The 21104-nt window shown below is 39.3% G+C and overlaps 1 protein-coding gene across 1 annotated transcript in view; it reads right to left on the bottom strand.

Annotated features, from left to right (window-relative positions):
• Window positions 1–20821, bottom strand: part of LOC122640617 (protein MALE DISCOVERER 2-like) — a 29725-nt gene extending 8904 nt beyond the window's left edge. The window contains exons 1-5 of the mRNA XM_043833831.1: window positions 20545–20821; window positions 20308–20440; window positions 19985–20056; window positions 18271–18414; window positions 18036–18179 (exon numbers count right to left, since the gene is read on the bottom strand). Coding sequence (XP_043689766.1) covers window positions 18036–18179; window positions 18271–18414; window positions 19985–20056; window positions 20308–20440; window positions 20545–20623 — 572 coding nt within the window. The 5' untranslated portion in view covers window positions 20624–20821. The remainder of the gene's footprint in view (window positions 1–18035; window positions 18180–18270; window positions 18415–19984; window positions 20057–20307; window positions 20441–20544) is intronic.
• Window positions 20822–21104: the final 283 nt, after the last annotated feature.

Genomic DNA, 21104 nt, shown 5'->3' with positions numbered 1-21104 from the left:
ACAAGCAGTGCATGCATCTCAAGTTTGCACAGCTGAGACAGGACAGCATTATCATTAAGGAATATATGGGCAAATTTTTAATAATTAGCTATGTGGTCTGATTTTTAGTGGGAAGAGGTCTTGGTGGTACAGTTCAGAACAGCTTGCACCCTCCGATCAATACTGCATTGGCTACCAATTGACTACCTATGATAGAGGATGTCGTACATGTGAGTAAAGAGCAGTCTGAAAAGGCCTTACAGTGGAAGAGCTTTCCATACACCTCTAAAGATAATAGAACAAGTACGCATCCTTCTCTACTAGAGAAATACTTCAGGAAGCCACAGGTTAATGGTTCTTGTCTGGCATCTTCATGGCCAAACTGCCCTCTACCTCGTGGTCGTAGTTCTGGTTCTGACAGACCTCTTTCAAAACTATGGACAGAGAAACAGTGTTTTACATACAAGGGGTATGGGAATTTTTCAACTCAATGTCCTAATCGAATGGTTGCCTTTGCTGATAAGAATGGACTTATGGCCACCTTTCAGAAGAGCAATGGAAGAACAAGATTAGGACTAGTGAGGTCAACGGCAGTGATAGTGATGGAGGCAAAGCATAAATGTGAACTAGTGAGGTCAACAACAGTGATAGTGATGGAGAGCATCAGCATTGATACGGTCATAGTCCACTTTTGACTACACATATGATGTAGATAAGTCACTTAGAGGGCTTATTTTAGTGGAAATAAGCCTTGGTTGGGTTATATATGTGTTGGGATTTTGATCCCATGGGTTTACTTTGTAATTGGCCAATTTAATGAGCCTAAAATATGGGTAGGTAGTAGGAAAATGGGATTTACTTCATTAGTTTAGTTAGAGTCCTATTTTGATTCTGTTTTCTTTATTATTTCACTTTCTTAATCAATTTAGGTTATGTTATTAGTTAAGGATAGGGTTAGGCCTTTCCTTTTTAGTGTCTAAGTCTATTTTTGCGTCTTCCATATAAGTTTGTAAGGAAGGCCAGCATTGTACACGAATTCGATTAATGAAATATTGGCTTTAGCCTTTGTGAAAATCCTGAGATAGGATGGGTAAGATGCCATGGGTGATATGCTCAGGCTGATATAATGTAAGAATAGAACCAGAATAAGTCTAATTCCAGGCAGGATCAAATAAAAAAAACTCCAAAAAACAAGAAAGAGAACTGGGATTCCCAAGAGAACAATGGGATCTCAAAAGATAATTGGAGGAGAATGGTGAGATCTCAAAAGATAATTGGAGGAGAATAATCCCACCAAGTAATAAACTGTTGAAGCAAAAATTATCTTGATGTGGTAATCTTAAAGAATCAATGTGACAATCAGTTGAAATAAATCACAGCAGCTTGTAGCACTCTTGAGATCGATTTGAACAAAATTAGGGCTTGGATTCAAGATCCGAATGAACAAGATGGGGGAAGGGAATGGGGAAAGGTGGGGTTAGCTACCTCAGCCTAGGCATCTCACCCATCCTATCTCAGGAATTTCACAAAGGCTAAAGCCAATATTTCATTCAAATTTGTGTACAATGCTTGCCTCCCTTACAAACTTATATAGAAGACTCAAAACTAGACTTAGACACTAAAAAGGAAAGGCCTAACCCTATCCTTAAATATTAAGGTAACCTAAATTGACTAGGAAAGTGAAATAATAAGGAAAACATACTCAAAATAGGACTCTAACTAAACTAATGAAGTAAATCCCATTTTCCTCTAACCAATGGTTTCAACTCAAAAAACAAAAACTTTTTCATTCCAAAATCTGTCTTTCGTTGGTTACAACCATGTATTTAAAGAAGATAATAAAAGACTCCTAACCAGATCTCTAAAACTGAAATAAACCCTAAATCAAACTCTAAAACAGACTTTGAAACCATCTATTACTAGCCTTATCCATAGCCAATTCTAATAAAGAAAGAAATAAATTGCAAATTACAAAAATAACCCAAAAACTCTAAATATCATTACCTGTAACTGAATCAGCTCTCCTATTCTGAAAAGAACTCTACTTTCAGTTAGGTAATAAAAGGAAGATGCCCTTGTAATTATCTTGATGCTGGGGTGGCACATATCTCGGAGATTGATCCATTACTGGAGGAGACTATCACCGCCAAGGCATGTCTGATAACGCGTGTGGCGACATCAAGTATGTTCAGCCTCCTTCCTTAACATTGATAGTGTTCCATACACCATCATAGAGAATACCAGCATGTCGTTGCCAAGGTTGCCCTGAAAGAATATCACAGTGCGCCAATGGGTGACTAAGAAAGGCACATGGTACTGTAATGGCCGAAATTGTATATGTACTTGAGCTACTACACTACCCTCTTCTCAAGCTGTAGGTCCAAAACCTCACACATGAATCTTCTCAAGGAACTACTTCTATGGAAGGTTGAGGGCTCAAGAAAATTCAGCAGAAATAAAATTTGCTTCTACAATGGTATCAATGACTGTATGAACATCTATAGAGCCCACATCGTACAAAAGAATACCCTTCTGTCTGAAGAGGGGAGCTTTCTCAACAAGTCTATTTGAGAATGATGTAAGATTAGAAAAGTGGACTTCATCCTCGGGATAGAGGTCTTCGTCATAATCTTACAGGATAACTGTATAAATTCTCTACATCATCATCATCATCCTTCTCTACTGATTGCGCCTTTGCTACATCCACGAGACAATACTTACTGGGGCATATGTTGCCAAAGTGACCCTTCTCGCCACAATATGGCACACGATGCTCTTCAACAAATCATTACCTCTAATAACCTCCGGCTTCCTTTCTTCTACTCTGCAGGACTCGGGCTTCTAGCCTTCAATCTGGGGTAGAGGTCTGTAAGCTAAAGAAGTTTTGATCATGTTCTTCAAATAACTGTACTTCCCTTCATCTGTCTTGGCATAAGCAGTTGCCATATCAACGGACCTGAAATCAGTATTGGCCAACCTAATCGAACTTTGGTATTCAACCCATTGATATAGCTTAGAACCCATTATGGCCTTTATCCTGAAGTTGGCACCTCGAAGACAAATTGTAGAATTCTATCGTGTAGGAATCCACATCCTTGTTCCCTTCTGAAAATTAATCAGTTTGTGAATTATACCTTCTCATAATTAGGAGGGACAAACTTCTCGTTGAGAATCTGCTTCATGGCCTCCCAATTATTAACGGGTCCGAATTGTCTATAATGCAAAAACAGATCTACAATAACCCACCTAACCCAGCCACACAACAGGATCCCAATATAATGGTCCAAACACTCAAAAAGGTCAATGAAAATCAACCTTCTCAGATGAAAGGCCAAACTTGGTCAAACAAACAATCACAAATAAGGAGTATTGATATCCTTTGGAAGATGAGAGAGATTTAATGGTAGGATGGGAGTAATTAGAGAAGTTTCAATCTGAGACTAATTTGCAGCAGAAAGAAGATGTCGAAATAAACCAAATCCAAGCAATAAAACAGCCCCAAACTTAGCTCAAGTCTCATACTAGATAGGATTGATCAAACCCACAAATCTGATTCAAATCCGACGGACAGATTTAAAGTAATCAAAGAGTATCAAGTCTGAATCAACAAATAGCCAGAATTTCTGGTGATTTTGAATAGCAGCAAATCTTCCCCAATCTATGGTCGAGTGCTCCTCTTAAGAGGGCCTTGCAAACCCCAAATTCTATTCCTGATCTGAGAGACAGATCAGTCTCAGGTGTACAAAGAAATCAGACAAAAATCTGAGTTGTTGAAGATTAGGGATGGCGGAACGTAAGAATATACATTTACTTGAGGTTGCACGCACTATAATGTTCCATATGCATGTTCCAAAGCAGTTTTGGTGTGAAGGGGTGCTCACTGCCTGTTACTTGATCGATCGCATGCCTTGGTCTATTCTTGCTAACAAGTCTCCATATTCTATTGTTTTTCCTAGTCAACCTATTTTTCGTTTACCTCCTCATGTTTTTGGGTGTGTCTGTTTTGTTCAAAATCTACATGTCAAATCTAATAAACTCTCTCCCAGATCTACTAAATGTATTGTTCTTGGTTATTCTCGTAGCCAGAAAGGGTATCAATGCTATGACCCTATGGCCCACAGGTATTTTGTGAGTGCTGATGTCACATTCTTTGAGGGCAGTTCTTATTTTTCATCATCTCCCTCTATTTCTGGGAATGAGTGGCCTGTAGTTACTCCTCTCCTCCCATTCCTATCTTGGTTCCCTTCTCTCCCCCATTACAGGTTTATCAGTGGAGGAACAAGACAGTACCACAGGAGGAGATTTCCCAAGCTCCAACCGTTTCACCACCTCTACCAGCTTCTTCTTCTGGTGAAGCTCCGCCTTCTTCTTCGTATGATGACTTACCCGTCGCCTTGCGCAAAGGTACCCATTCCTGCACCCAGAAGTCCAATATTGTGTATTCTATTGATAAGTATGTATCCCTTTCTCACTTACCATTGTCTGTTCATAATTTTGCCTTGTCTTTATCTGCCAACCCTATACCCAAACATCATACTAAGGCTCTTTGCCTTCCTAATTGGAAAAAGGTCATGGATGTGGAAATGGATGCTCTCTTGTCTCGTCACACTTGGAATTGGTTGATCTGCCACCTGGTAAGGATCTTGTTAAGTGTCACTGGGTTTACACAATCAAATACCTTCTGGATGGCTCTGTTGAGCAGCTCAAAGCCTGTCTGGTTGCCAAGGGGTAGACATAGACTTATGGTGTTGACTACTTTGAGACTTTCTCCCCTGTTGCTCAGCTGAACTCTATTCATTTGCTTATTTCTATGGCAGTTAAATTTGATTGACCATTGTTTCAGTTAGACATTAAAAATGCTTTTTTGTATGGTGATCTTCATGAGGAGGTTTCTATGGAGCAACCTCCAGGGTATGTTGCTTAGGGGGAGAACAGTACTCGGGTGTGCAAATTGCGGAAGGCAATCTATGGTCTTAAACAGTTACCCAAAGCATGGTTTGGGAAGTTCAGTGCTATAATGGTTTCGTGTGGTTTTTCACAGTGGTACTCTGATCACTCTGTATTTATCTGCCGTGGTGATAAGTTGGTTGTCTTGGTTATGTATGCTGATGATATTATTGTTTTAGGTGATGATCTCGCTGGTATTGCCAAGGTAAAGACTTATTTACAGAAGCATTTTCAGACCATGGATCTAGATAACCTTCACTACTTCTTGGCATTGAGGTTGTGAGAAGCAAGAAAGGCATCAGTCTATCCCAAAGGAAGTATGTTTTAGACCTTTTGTCTAACACTGGTATGCTTGCGTCAAAGCCAGTGGATATGCCTATGGATCCCCATCAGAAGTTTGGGGTTGAAGACGGTGCTCCTCTCAAGGATGTGCACCAGTACAAAAGTTTGGTTGGTAAGCTAATCTATCTTATTGCCACTAGACTAGACATTTCTTTTCTGTTGGTGTTCTAAGGCAGTTCATGCAGGCTCCGTAAAAAGCTCATTGGGATGCAGCTGTCCACATACTTCATTATTTGAAGGGTGCCCCTGGTAAAGGGTTGATTTATCATCCTAATCGGCATATGGATCTGGTTGCGTGTTCTGATGCTGACTGGGCTGGATCAGCTGGTGATCGTCGCTCCACTATAGGATATTGTACGTTTGTTGGGGATAATCTTGTTTCGTGTGTAGTAAGAAACAGACTACTATTGCTCAGTCGAGTGCTAAGGCAGCGTACAGGGCTATAGCTCACACTACTGCAGAGTTGATTTGGCTCAAGTCTCTTCTTCTTGAGATGGGTTTTCCTATATCTACTCCAATGAAGATGTATTGTGATAACCAGGCAGCCATATACATTGCTACTAATCCTGTTTACCACAAGTGGACAAAGCATATTGAAGTGGACTAGCATTTTGTTCGCGATGCTGTCATAAAGAAGCTAGTTGAGACTCCATTTGTTTCGTCTTCGGATCAGCTTGCTGACGTGTTCACTAAGTCGTTGTTTGCCCCTAATTTTCGCACTTGTTGTAACAAGTTGAGCATGGGTGATTTATATGCTCTAGCTTGAGGGGGAGTGTTGAAGATTAGGGGCAATTTAGTCTTATATTTTTGGTTTTTGGGTTTTTGTGTTATTTCCTCTTCTCTTCTACTTCTTTCTTTCTTCTTCTCTTGAGTTGTTTATCTAGATTCTGGTTTGTATCATGAGCAAAAACAGGGAATCTGCCAGTAGATAAATCAGAGATTATTAATGTTAAAAACATCAGGAATGATTCACCAATATTATCTACAGATCTGAGAATGAAATCTAACACAAACCAGAGACTGCAATATAGGAACAAGTATACCAATCAATCGGTTATTTAGACTGTTACTTGTAGCAGCAAAACAGAGTATAAACCTCTCTCAGGTTCAGGGTATCTCACCCACACTCTCACAGGTTCAAGCCAAAGTCATCTCAACATCAATCATTAATCAAATCCTATCTGGCCAATGGCCCTTACAAAGATTTTATAACAATTGAAATAAGAGTCCTAATCTGATTAGGAGAATTAAAATCCTATTAGCTATTACAACTCACAAATGAATTAGGAAAAACTAATCCTAACTGAATTAGGAATTAAAATAAAACAAACTAAAATCCATTTAACTAATCCCCCATGAACTGGTTGGTCCAGACGATGCTAACTGGTCCGAGAACAAATGAACCTGGTCCCTTTTTAGGCCTAGGTTTTTGTTGGTTATGTACTTTGCCCCCTTTATGTTGTTGGTTCTTGCGGCTGTACTTAGGGCCCAAGAACCTATCTACATCAGCTCCCCCCGGCGTAGAAACATTCAACTCTGACAAATGTAGGAAAGATATATAGTGCTCGTACAAGTTCGGGTTGAGGCGTCGGAAGTCATCAGCATGTATCCACGTAAAATCAAGCTTTGGACGTCCCTTCCACCATAGTTCTTAATCTGGGTTTTCACAGACAAGTTACGACCAGTTTTGACCTAGTTTCGAAAATGTTTTGCACATTTCAGTAGTTTCGACCAATTTTGACCAGTTTCGATCAGCCCAATTTGGACTTAGTTCCGACCAGTTTTGACCAGCCCATGACATGCCGAGTTTTGCCCAGAAAATACTGGGAAATCTAGGTTTCAAACAGTCAAAATTGGCCTCGAAATCGAGATTTAAAACCTTTCCTTTCACTTGACCTAGGAGTAATAATCACCACCACCCCGAGTTGTAGTAATTTTGTTGTCAAGGATATCTTCGATTTAATCTTCAACAGGGATGCAAAGCGCGTGCTCAATGGCACCCTCGTCCGAATGATGACCCACTTATAAAGTGAGGTCTGCTACGTTAAACATGTTGCTGATCTTCATATTAGGCGCCAACTCCGATATGTATTCATTAGGCCCAAGGCATTTCAGCACTTTAAAAGGACCCATTTGCGAGGATGCAACTTGTGCCTGGGTACTCAGAGTAAGTCGTTCCGAAGCAATACGAACCATAACAAGATCTCCTGACTGAAACTCAATGAAACGACAATGTCGGTCAGTTGTTGCTTTTTATGCATCAATACTGATAGCAATACGGCAACGGACATCTGTATGAACCTTCGTGATATGTCGAATGAACTCATCCGCCTTAATGCTCACACGTACATGAGGAGGTAATGGTACTAAATCAACTGGTCATCATGGCTGAAGACTTATATCTCAAATTATGTGCATCCTGTGGTACGGTTGATGGAACTATTATATGCGAACTCAGTCATGTCAAGCACCGAAGGCTGTGTCTTCTCATAATCATGAACAAGGCACCGTAGAAGATTTTTTAGGCTTTGATTTACAACCTCCGTCTGGCCATCTGTCTAGGGTGGAATGCCGATGAAAATTTTAACTTCATGTTAGTCTTTATCCATAGTGTCTTCTAGAAGTAACTCATAAACTTCACATCACGATTTGACACGACGGATTCCGGCAGTCCATGAAGTAGCACCACCTCCTTGAAGAATAACTTGGCTATATGACTCACATCGACCATCTTTCAACATGGTATGAAATGAGCCACTTTTGAAAATCTGTCTACCATCACAAAAATAGAGTCGTGTCTCTCCCATGTCAATGGTAAGCCAAGGACAAAATCTATGCTGATGCGTAACCACAACGTTTATGGTGCGGGTAAAGCTGAGTAAAAAACCCACGTCCTACTTATTTCCTTTAGTAAACTGACATGTGCAACACCCATAGAACTAAAACTCGGAACTCGACCAGGTTTTGACCTTGGGAAAAACCAAGTTGACTCAAGATCTCGGTCGAGTAGGTACATTTTTTTTTTTTCAACTTGAAGGTTGGTTTCGATGTGTTTTAGACCTAGTTTGGGTCTAAAACTTGGTACTCAGCCTATTTTAGGCCATTTAAACACAATGGCTAGATTTTGCAAAAACAAAGTCCAAATAGGAGTTTTACTTAGGACCCTAGGTTGGTAGGGGACGACGTACTAAAACACCCTACTCTACACATAATTTAGCAATAGAAAGTAATCAAACCATTCAATTAATGTAAAACAACTTAAATGAGCATTAGAAATGTTAAAGTGTATAATACATCAATCTGTTTAACATATTACATCTATGATCTAACATGCCATAAAATGTGATGCATTCACTCGTTCAGAACGAGTCGGTCCATATATTCTCCCCATGTCATCATGTTGTTGCCAAGGAAAGGCAACAAAGAGAGTTTACCTTTCAAAAGTTTGAAGAAATTGATGTAAAGAACCACAAATCATGCACTAATCTTGCTATGGTGTAGCTGAATGATGCCGGAAGCAGCTTCTCCGATGAAATCCTGCTCAAAAATGGTGAAAAACCAGAGGCAGCAGCTCATGGAGCAGCCTCTCGATCGAGATAGCTCAAGACAAGTCGAGATATCTCAAGATCTGGAAGTTTTATAAGCTGAGTTGGGTCGAGATCTGGGTCGACCCGAGATCTCGACGAGATATTGCACTTTTTTGTTTTGTATGCCATCTCATCTCGACCCTGAGAAAAACTGAGATCTCGCGTGTTTTAGTTCCATGGCAACACCATTGTAAAACATGTTGTACATCTCTATATAAGTGTGACCAGTAGTACAAATCAGCAACTAATGATAAGGTCTTGTCTTTGCCCAAATGACCTCCCATGCCGCCTCTATGCAACTCACGATCTAGGTGTTGTCATAGAGAGGTGTTGGGAATACACAGTGCGTTCCTTAGAAAAAGAAACCATCATGTACATGTTAATACCTCCTTGCTGTAACTTCTCATAAACATTAGAAAAATCTAGCATCAGAAGAGTACTCATCTTTAATGAAATTAAGGCTGGTACTTTGGGCGGTGAAGGTATTCAGCGCGACTCAATGCATCAGCAACTTGGTTCTCTTTTTCAGCTTTATACTTCAAGGGAAAAAACAAACTCTTGGATGTAGGCAACCCACTTGGCATGGCGGTTTCTTATGTAACTACTATCACAAGAATTTTATGGGAGGTGGGACCACAAGACTGAAACAACATTTGGCTAGGAATGGCAAAGATGTGGTTACATGCTCCATGGTGCCTGTGGAGATTTCTAGGTCCATAGCTGCACACATGAGGGGAGGCAATCAGAGGAAGGCAGAAAAGGAGAAGGCGAGGATAGCATTTGAGGCAGTTCATGCAACCCAGCCAGAGGGGGATGATAGTGATGATGACAATGAGGATCCTATGTATGTGTTTGATGATATGTAGACAGAGGCAGAGGTTAGAGATTTTTGGCAGGCATAGGTGAGGAGCTGGTCCATCTGGAGTAGATGGTAGCGATAGTGGATTTGCACAGCCACATGCGAGGAGGCAGCCTGTGTTGCCATTCAGGAGATCACAGATTACTTAGGCAGCTCCACCTCTAGTGGTCCCACCACGACCGAACCCCATACTAAAGCAGGGTCTTGGCATCCTAAGGAAAAAGGCAACAAGCAACGTAAATTGAAGGGGGTCTGGGGTAATGAGAGGGGGTTGGTTGGGGAGGCTGTATCTAAGTGGTTGTTATTCCACAATATCCTAGTAAACACCACTATGGGGCTCTATTATCAGACGATGCTAGATGTGGTTGCTGAGGTTGGCCTAGGGGTCAAGGGGCCCACTACATATGAGGTGATGAATATGTATTTGTCCCGGCAGAAAAGGAGCTTCAGGAGTATATAGATGACCTGAAGGATGTGGGAGAGCTACGAGGTGAGGATTATGTGTGATGGATGGATTGGGCCCATGAGAAAGTCCATAATCAACTTTATCGTTTACTATGACGGGAAGACATTATTCCTAAAATCTGTAGATTCATCCAAGGAGAAAAAAGATACAAAATAAATTTATAAGTTGTTGAAGGAGGTGGGAGTGGAGAACGTTGTCCAGGTTGTGATGGACAACAAAATCAACTTCAAGAAGGCTGGTCACAAGTTGATGAATAACAGTAGGTACAGGCTCTTCTAGACCCCTTGTACTGTCCATTGCACAAACCTGATGTTGAAGAACATGGGGAAGGTAAAATTGGTGTAGAGAGTAATTGGGAGAGTGAGACAGGTGAATACCTTCATCTACAACTATGGGTTTGCACTATACCTTCTAAGGGAGAAGCCTGAGGGGGACTTGGTCAGGCACAACGCCATCAAATTCGCCACAAACTATATTACATTAAAGAGCATTGAGGTGAAGAAGGCCGGACTCAGATCTATGTTTGGGTCTGAGGAGTGGTTTGGGTGGAGGGATTCGAGTTCCCCTAGTGGTAGGGCAGTAGTGGCAGCCATTGCATCTAAGGAGTTTTGGGTCCCATTGAGTAAGGTAGTGAAAGTTTTGGGTCTAGTTGTCTCGGTCCTAAGGATGGTGGACTGTGCTTGCAAGCCCACCATGCCACAATTGTATGCTGTTGTGGACATGATGAAGGACAACGCCTACAATATGATGCCATGTGGCAGTAGGATCTTGCTAAAGATTATCAAGGACTATTAGGAACTTCAACTTATGCATATACTGATAAGGCTGGTGAATATTTCTTTTATGTGTCTAATTCAGTACACTTTATTATATTACTATACATTGACAATTCTACATATCAATTTTCAACATACTATCTAAACCCCAAGTATCAATACAGACATAAACTTGGGATGAATCTAGACCTTCTAGAAGCAGTGAAGCAAGTGGTTGCCAAGTTGGAGCCAAGTAGTATACTGCAGGAGTTGTGAAAAAATGAGGTAAGTTTTGTATCTCTTTATGAATATAACAAGTAATTACTCCGAATGGGTTCGTAGCATTAACAATTTGGAATTGTAGATTAAAAGTTCCAGCGATGGTTTGGGGAGTTTTGCAGCCCTCACCACAAATATTGGCTGGGCACCTTCTGACGCTGGTATGCAATTCAGTACCTTACTCTCTTACTTACATCTGTATTAAAACTTGTAAAATGCAAATAACATGTCCTGTTGTTGTAATGTAGCTGAATGGTGGGTGTTATATGGGGGTATGACAAACCATTTGCGGAAGATAGCAATCAAGGTCCTCTGCCAAACATGTTCCACCTCCGGCTAAGAGCGAAACTGGAGTATGTTTTCACTCATCCACTCAAAGAGACGCAAATGATTAGGTTCTCAACGGCCCACTGACTTGGTGTATGTGCACAACAATATGAGGCTGAAGATGCAGCACATACGCTTGGGTATGGAGAACGACAGGAACCAGATCGAGCTCGCCAACGTTTTCTAAATCGAGTCAGATGATGAGGATTCCTTTGTGGAGTGGGTGAGGGATAGAAGTGAGTCGGTAACAGATCAGCTTGGGGGTAAGCCTGACCCCCAAATAGACAGTCAGATGGGTGCTTGTGTGGATAATTATATGGCTTCAGAGGGTCAAATACACTAACAGGCACCCTAACTGTTTGAGCCTCTACCTGGCAGGGATAATGAGACCCCGACTGGTCTACTTCCTTAGGTGGTCAGACTTGTATACCTTCACCGTCTACTCATGGAGGTGTGATGGCGACGACGATGATGATAGTGGCGGTGAAAATAATGACAAGGGTGGTGGTGGTGGTGATGGTGATGGTAATGGGAATGATGGACTTCGAGAGAAGTATAAGTATAACCAGGCAGAGGAGGTGCAGGAGCCGGAGCCGGAGCTGATTCGATTCACTGGGGAGACCCAATTTGAGCATGCCACACAGGATATGGATCACGGTGCACATTCATACTCACATGCAAGCTACACAAGAGGGCCTCATCACTGGTTTTGACCAAATGAGCAGGCTGATTGTATGGACGTTGATAGCTTGTCTAGCACTTTTGGAGTCTAATCGTATGGACGTTGATAGCTTGTCTAGCACTCTTGGAGGCTGATTGTATAGCGTTGATAGCGGTTGGTCGGAGTTCAGTACATATGGTCATTTTACTGGCGTGGGGGAGCAAGCATCTTCTTCAATTGTTCCTGTTTTGAGTATGACGCCCACGTAAAGGGTCATACTAGATCGTCCTTTGTCCATAGCTTCTTCTCCTACGCAGCCCACCAGCCATACATGCTGCCAACACCATCTTTTGAAAGTGGCTCAGTTGCAGGTTCTTCATATTACAGTGACATATACCCTAGGATAGGTTGGGAGACTTGGGACTTGGGTGTCTATGCATTGTGAACTGTAATTTGTAGTTTGTACTTTATCTATTTCTTAAATAATTAATCAATATTATGTTCCTTCATCCATGGTTGCATAATTTACTTGCTTATTCCATCTCCTAGTACTAAAACAATGTGTAGAATAGACAATATTACATAAGGTATATTATAGGGTTCAATGTTTATTGCCAACCAAGGGTACAAATCCAAAACACCAATTTGTGTGACTTTATTTTGCAATATGAAAGTTTACATGTGTTAATTTAGCCTTAAACAAGGTTTCCATGAAGTATCGGAGCTACTAAGGCTGTTTGCCCACCGAAATGACCAATCAATACATCTTGACAACATATACACCATTTCGGCAAAATTTTGCCAAAATTTTGGTATTTCCCAAAATTTTGGCCGTCTCTGTATGACCAAAATGGCAAATCAAAACAGTTTTTAAACCTTACTTTGTTGGACTTATAAATTAGGCTCATTACAATAAAACCCAAATACAATAAAAGGCCTAACCTATAATATAACTACCCAAAGGTCAATTTTAGCCTATTGGATTGCCACCAGCACCTTATTTGCCTCCATACTGGATTAACGTCTAATGCAACTGCATAGATCTGGGAACAAACTCCTCAATCAAATGAATGGCAGCCCAAACCTCCTCATGTGAAGACAAATCCATCTTGAATATATGGTAGATATCAAAAGGGAAACCATACACTGCCTTCTTGGGGGGAGAGGGGGGGGGGAAGATGCCCAGCATCCTTTCTTTTCTAACTACAAATGCTCAACAAGTCCATATCCATGTGGAAAAACCAATGAACCAGTACTATAAATCGTTTAGAGAAAAACTTATTTGACAGATATTAGAATACCGTTAATTCTTATCCCTTATTATGCCATATGCATGGCTGACGAACTCATCCATTACAAGTTCAGTTGGTTTTCTAGTATGTGTGTCATCACTCGAAAAATCCAACAGAATGACAACTTAAATTGCCCAAAGGAGACTGAACTATCCTGACCCTGGAATATAGCATAATTGTGCCATAAGCTTAAGCACAATTAAAATGGGTTTAGACCATCAAATGAATAATTGTTTATTTTGTTTTAGATGTAATTAACAAGTCCAAATGATACATCTATCCTACAATCTTTCTTCTCATTTAAGCAAAAGAATTATATTAATCTAGACCTAAGAGTGTATCGAATGTGTAAGGTACTAAGAGAACTTCTTCCAAACCAAACAACCTAGAATTGTTATGGTGCAAGAAAATCAAGGAAGAAGCTTTTCCCCCTTCATAAGATGAAAGAAAATAAAAGAAACTAGCCATTTGACATAGAATACCTACCAAGATGGACAACTACCCTCTTGAAGACGTGGCAGTGTTATATATCCAGGCCTGTTAATGCAGTGTTGATCCCGAACCAGGGAATTCCAGCAGAAGATTGGCTTGCCACAGGATCACAGGTATAGGAATAAGGACCAGATGAAGAGAAAATTGAATGGCTCAATCAGAACATATTTTAATTGATATGCATACAATTCTGGTAGATTTCTTTATCAGTCAGTATAACAGGTCTACAAAAGTTTATTTAAATCTAATGGACAGATTCAGAGATATGAAGGCATCTTACTGGGAGTAGGAAAACTGAAAAGTTACAGAAGTCTATGGGCAGGATTATGGCGTTTCAGATCAGAATATAGCAATGTAACTACAATCAAATAAAGATTAAATAGAGACCAGAAAACAGAGATAAATCCAGGTTTCGGAGATCAGAATTAAAGAATTTTAGCAAGAGAAGTTTTGAAATCAATGGTTAATGCAGGTCTAAGAACAAGTTAAAAACTATATTCAGATTCAGCAATAGCAGTTATAAGAGAAATCTGATACGTACTCTAGAAAATCAGTACAGAAAAACTGAGATCTAGAAGAAGTATAGTAATAGGATTTCTAGTTTAGATGAGAAAGATCAAATATTAAAACTAGAACTGTAAGAAGAACTTGAAACAGATTCAAAATAGAAAACAGAAGAATAGAGCAGAATTTCATAAATTCACCTTGTAATCAATGGAGAAGAAGAAGAGGAAAAGACAACATAAGAAAAGAGAAGAAATTATGAATTTTAGATATGAAAACTATTGTGTAATGTGTGTTTGGGTGTACGAATGTGTGTGCTAAGTGCAAAGAGATAGATGTTACCCAAACTACTGAAGAGGTATAGTTGAAGAAAGAAAAAGGCATGTTGATTGAAAGATGAACTAATGAAGACGGTGTTCCATGTGTTTGAAGAATCAAGGAGCTGAATGCTACATCAAATGGAAGATTTCTTCAAGACTTGGCATTAGGATTTGAATACGATTGGAATATCTATGTAACTCTAATGTACACGACCAACAAGATGTGAAAAGCCAAAAAATGAAATCGAAAAGGAATTAATCAAGAGACTAGGTGGTTTGACTTGGAAAGAAGTCTAAGCTTTCCACGGTCTTCTATGAATAGAGACGGAAGACCGAGATAAATTGACAGATCCAAAATATTTTAACTGACGGACAACCAAGCATTTAATTCTAAGTGCCCATAGATGGCCATCACAGTCTTCCGTGAATATCCAAGAGATTATGAGATTAAGTCTTCTTAGACAGACAATGTTTTGGTCTTCCGCGACCATCTTTCGTGTATGTCCGAGAGTGACCATCTTAAGTCCCTACAACCACGGTCTTCCGTGACTGTCGCACAGTCTTCTGTGACTGTCGCATGGTCTTCCATGCAAGATACTGTATAATACTATGCACTCAAGAAAATGGAAAGTCTTTAACTAATTATTAATGACCACTTGGACTCTAACCACTTGAGTGGAACTCTTAAACATCTTCACTAATGTTGAGGAGCTACAATAGCTAGTGTTTCTTGAAAATCATTAGTTAAATCTGGGAGACCTATAATGGATTGAAACTTCCAATTGATTAAGAAGTTTTAGTGATTCTCGAATAGCTAGTTTCTCTTGGAAATGAAAGTAGAATTCAAATGTTCAAAGGAGAAGCTTAGCTTGACTCTAATGGCTAGTTCGGTTTCCTATAAAAGGATGGAATCACTTTATCTTAAGAAACTCAATACAACACAAAACAGCTAATATACAAGTTTCAATTCGATTCATCATCTTGAGATATATTGTTGTGTTTGTACTTCATTGTCTACATCCTCCTGAGAAGCTGCTATTGTGTTGAATGTGCTGAAAAGCTACATCATCTTGAAAAATGGCTGATTACAAGAGCTACAACATGTTCAAGTTGTAAAGAGAAAAGCATTAATGTAGTCCTAGATAGGTAGGAGACCTACTAGGAGCCAGACAACAGGATCAATAGCAAAAGGGGTTGTTGGTTCGAATGGACAGCTCTAGATTTTAGGCTAATTCTAGTGTTTAGGATGGGAATTTGGGAATGGGTCTTATATGACTTTAATATGCAGGTCTAGGGGTTATTATGGGATAAAAATAATTGGATTTGGGAAGGTTTTAAAATTTTGCAATTCTAGACAGAATTGAGTTGCAGGTTTTAGGTTTAATGGAGTGGAGGAATGGAGGGGTTGTAGAGGAGACTAAGGGCTAGGTTTAAGGCCGAGTGTAGGGAGAGGTGTGGGGAATGTAGGCTGGAAGTAGGGTTTGAAAGTGAAGGCTAAATCTGGAGTTATAGGGGAATCCTAGTGGAGGTAGGAGTGCAGGTTTAATGGAGAATTAGGGTTGATAGATGGAGGGGGGTGTGGATTAGGTTAGAGGATGAAGAGAATAACTAAATTAACAAACAACTCACCGGATCTACAGATCTGCAGTAGCAGCAAGTTGAGGAAGCTTGATTGAAGAAGAAGAAGGACCTCCCGATCTACAAGATGCAAGGAGTCGATCGGAGTCCACCAATCCCTTCACCTTGATATTACCCACAAGGTAGCCTTGATATTACTCACAAGGTTCACTCAACAGGGCAGAGCAGCAGTTATGGCAGCAAACAAAAGCCTTTTCATTAATTAAATTCGTATTCAATACTTGGCCTCCTTACAAACTTATATAGAAGACTCAAAAATAGACTTAGACACTAAAAAGGAATGGCCTAACCCTATCCCTAACCTATTAGGTAACTTAAACTGACTAGGAAACTAGAATACTAAAAGGAAATAGACTCAAAACATGGCTGGACTTATAGAGTCCTAATCCAGCCCAACTTACATCACATGACCACTTAACCAAGTCACATGATCACTTAAATTGAACCAATTGGATGCAACCAATTTGAACCAGTTCAATTAAAAAACATAAAAATAAACTAAGTATTGGGCTAATCCCGTATGCAACCTATATACCCCTAGTTTAGGCTCATTCAAGTGGCCTATTACATAGAAAACCCTTGGGATCAAAGGCCCAACATATATATATCCCAATCCTAGACTTATTCCTAATAAAATAAGCCCCATTTGGGTGATGAATCTGCATCTCTTGTATTGATCATAGTGAGCTTACAAGGTTACAGCTATCCAGTTTGAAAGAAGAAGTAATATTTGTTGTAAAGTAAGCTTGTGTGGCTTGAAAGAGAAATCCTTGGTCTATGTGACTTGGGTAGAAATCCTTGGCCAGGGTGGTCTGGGTACTTAGCCTGGAATTGATTATTTCCTGGTAAAAGAATCAAATAGTGGAAAAATGCTTGGTCTGTGATCAAGGTGGAAAGGTGGGTCTGAACCACTCTAAATTCTTGTGTGCATTGTCTGTCTTCCTCTTGCATCTACATCACTTCAAGAAATTAGTAATGTCCACCATGGCACTACCTTTACTTGTTGCTTATTTGTTTTTTGTTTTATGTTATTGTGTAATTTGGCTAGGATTAGTTTTGGGTTTGTGTTTAATTAGTAATATTTTGTTTTGTTTGGTCACAACCCAATTCACCTCACTCTTAGGTTGCACTCAATCCTACAAAATTAGGTACCAATCATGTATGCCAAACTCAACAACTCCAAAACTCTTTCTTTATTGAAATCATAATCAATTGATGGGGGGTGAATTACAAATATAAAGATCTTTTAAAATTCATAACTGACTCATAAAAGGATTCTTAATCACTCTCTTATGCTGACTTAAAGTAAATAAACTCAATATAACTTTTATAAGCTATTAAACATCTTAATATAACTCAAACACTTAATTAATAATTTCGTAAACAAATTTTACCCCAACTTTATGGGCTTATAAATTAGGCCATTACAATAAAACCTAAGAAAATAAAAGACCCAACCTATAACATAACTACCCAAAACTTGTTTTCAGCTCACTGGACTGCCACTTACGTCTAGGCCTCCATATGGGATCAATGTCTATTGCAACTGCAGCACATGTCTCTTAATATTAATGGATAATCACTTACCAATGTCCAAATATTCTACTCAGCCAGGGACTTCCAGCTGGCACACCAGATGAGAGGTTTTGATCAGATTGAAGTTCAGAGAGAAACTTGAGCTTCCCCACTTCAGGAGGAATGCTGCCTTGGAAGTTATTACCACAAAGAAGCCTAGAACACAAAACAAAATCGAGCTCAAGTGAGTTGGCATTCACAATTCAAAACAATCAAGTAAAGGTTGAACTCATAAAAATGGACTCACAAACGCTTTAGTGACAACATCTCGCCTATTTCTGTTGGTATTGTTCCACTTAAGTTATTATCCCTCAAGTCCAATAGCTCCAACATTGTAAGCCCTCCAATCTCTTTAGGAATTACACTTGAGAAGTGGTTCTTGTAAAGGATGCTGCCAATTGGAGAGAAAAAAAAAAAAAAAAGGGAGAAGTAAGCCAAATCCAAAAAGTCCTAAAGTAACAAGAATAAAAACAAACACCTCCACACCCACCCCCGATACATAGTTTGTAAGTGAAGGAAAGAAAAGATTGTCTTGAAGACCAAAGTTGGGTCTCCGATTTGTTAATAGTATTGTTACCACAACGTCTGGAAGTTCAACATAGAAAACAATTAATAACTATTTCTGAAGACATCTAAGAGTTACCCCACCCTGGCTCTCCCTCCCCCCCCCCCCCCCAAAAAAAAAAATCCTAGTTCAAGGAAAAACTGCATGCTTTATTTTGATTTTTATTGGTATGCTTACCAATTATTTCTCTACACTTCTATTTGATGTTTCATTTACTTTTAAACCAACTAGCTTTCACATAGGATGTGACTGTATTAAAGAATGGCAGTTCCTAATTACTTACAACTTTGAGAGCGCATTCTCTTCATAATCGTATGATTCTCCACACCCTTATTATGATAGTAAAGATACTGACTTTTCCCAAATGTCAATTTGTGATTTAGATTTTGTTCTCTCTGTTTAATCAATTGATATCTGCTTTTGCTACCAAAACTTGGCATCTTTGGTCATGGCACAGATATTAATTATGGATGTTCTCGGTTGATGAAACAAGAGCCTAATTTCTATTTTCTAAGAATAGAAAGGGAACATAGGAACCAATAATTCCTATTCCACAGGGGAACCACAATTGCCAAAAGGATAACCACCTAGCTACCAAATTAAACATGGCTCAACCACAACCCACTCAACCCAAAGCCTCATCCCATTACCTGCAGTAAGCTAAAAAGAAAAAATCTACCATTCCAATTTAGTCAGAGTAATATTGTATATCAGGTTATGACGAATCATGTATTTTCTCACTACTTCAACCCAAATCCTTTCTGGCACTCCCTTTACCCTTTTAGCAGTTACAATATATCATTCTCACCAATTCAAATGGCTCAACCAAGGCTAGCTATTATATATCATATAATAAAATGAAAAGGTTATGTTCATGTACCCCAAATTTGAGGATCAAGTTAGCACAAAATCTAACCCATACTGGCAATGTATACCTTCTTGAGCAACGAAAGTGCTCTTGAAAATGCAGTCTGCATATTAACATCCTCATAAGGAAAATATCATATATATATATATATATATATATATATATATATATAGAGAGAGAGAGAGAGAGAGAGAGGTAGGTAATAAGTTTTCTCTCTTATTTTCTGGTATTTTGCATCTAGTAAACATGTTCTGATAGTGATTCTCCCTTATGGGTACAACCAAAAGTATATTATAGTAGAATAAAACAATACTCCACTCCATTTCTTATCTTTTATAATATAACATTAAAATATTCATGTATATTTCAGTGTGACATTGAGTAAATTTTCTTTTCTAGGGCCACAAGTTGCACCACTTCAAACTGTATTTGGAATTAATCCTTAATCAGCTAAACAATGACTCTTACACAAAGGAGGAAAGAAAGTCAGTTCATGAGAAAAGGCCACTGATAAAGTATTTTACTTACAGAGATCTTAAGTGACTAAGAGTCCCAAGCTCAGGCGCCAGAGTTCCTCCCAAAGAAAGCCCTTCGAGATCTCTACAGGTAGAGTTACATAAGAATGTAGCAATGAAAAAGCAGAAAATAAAACTTACAGCCTATTAGTTTCTCAATAAAATGAGAAAACAAATACCCTAGCAGTACTGTATGCTAAAGCCCCAACCCATTGCCCACCATAAACAATAAGCAGTCTCAGCTTTCAAGAAGAAAAAGGTCATGGCTTCTCAATCTGCTCCAAAGCAACTTCATCAAGTAAAAACAAATTAGGGGGAAAAATATCAGAGACTTACAGCATTTTTACTTTACCATCCTCACAGTGAACACCTGACCACATGCATGGGTCATTGTCACCAGGGTTCCAATTTGCAAAGGCCCCAAAAGGATCACTGTCTACTCTCGCCCGGAATTGTAACAAAGCCAATCCTGCATTTCCACACACAAAGAAAATCAAATTCCAACAAATTTATAACTCAAAACAAAACCGAGATGACAGAAAACATAAGAGATGGGCGTTACAAGAAAACTACCTTCAATATTAAGCGACCAACACCAGTGAATTTTTAGAAGCAGCATCAAGATGATGAAATATGGCCATATCACCCCCATTGCTTGATAGTCCACCTGGGTGATGGTGGTAGTAACAATTACTGCCAAAAATCGCACGTTGATACGAAACCACCAGGTTTTTGGGTAGAAAACATCCCTCTTTCTATATTACGGCGACCTTGGGTCATGAGGGGACAATGACAAATCCTCTTAACTACAAACATATACACGTACCTATCAAGAATAGTTTTTTTTTTTTTTTTTTTTTTTTTTTTTCCTTTTTTGGGTAAGAATCCTATTAACAAGAGTTTACAACAATGCAGAAGCTAAACTACCCAAAAAAAAATAACTCAGTGTTCAATATAGAGATTAGGGTCCCTCATATTTATGGCTTTAATGAGCGTTACAAAGCGATTTTGTTTAAGGAACGCAGCGCCCCGTTCAATGTATGGTTCTCCACACCCAGAACCACAATGAAGCAATCAAAGCTGCAAATTGAACCCAAAAGAAAAAAAAAAATTGCCCAATTCAAAACCCAATA

The sequence above is a fragment of the Telopea speciosissima genome, chromosome 9 (genome assembly GCF_018873765.1).
Source record: "Telopea speciosissima isolate NSW1024214 ecotype Mountain lineage chromosome 9, Tspe_v1, whole genome shotgun sequence".
Lineage (NCBI taxonomy): Eukaryota > Viridiplantae > Streptophyta > Magnoliopsida > Proteales > Proteaceae > Telopea > Telopea speciosissima.
Note: the sequence above shows the minus strand (reverse complement) of the source record. Positions and strands in the feature narration are given on the sequence as shown.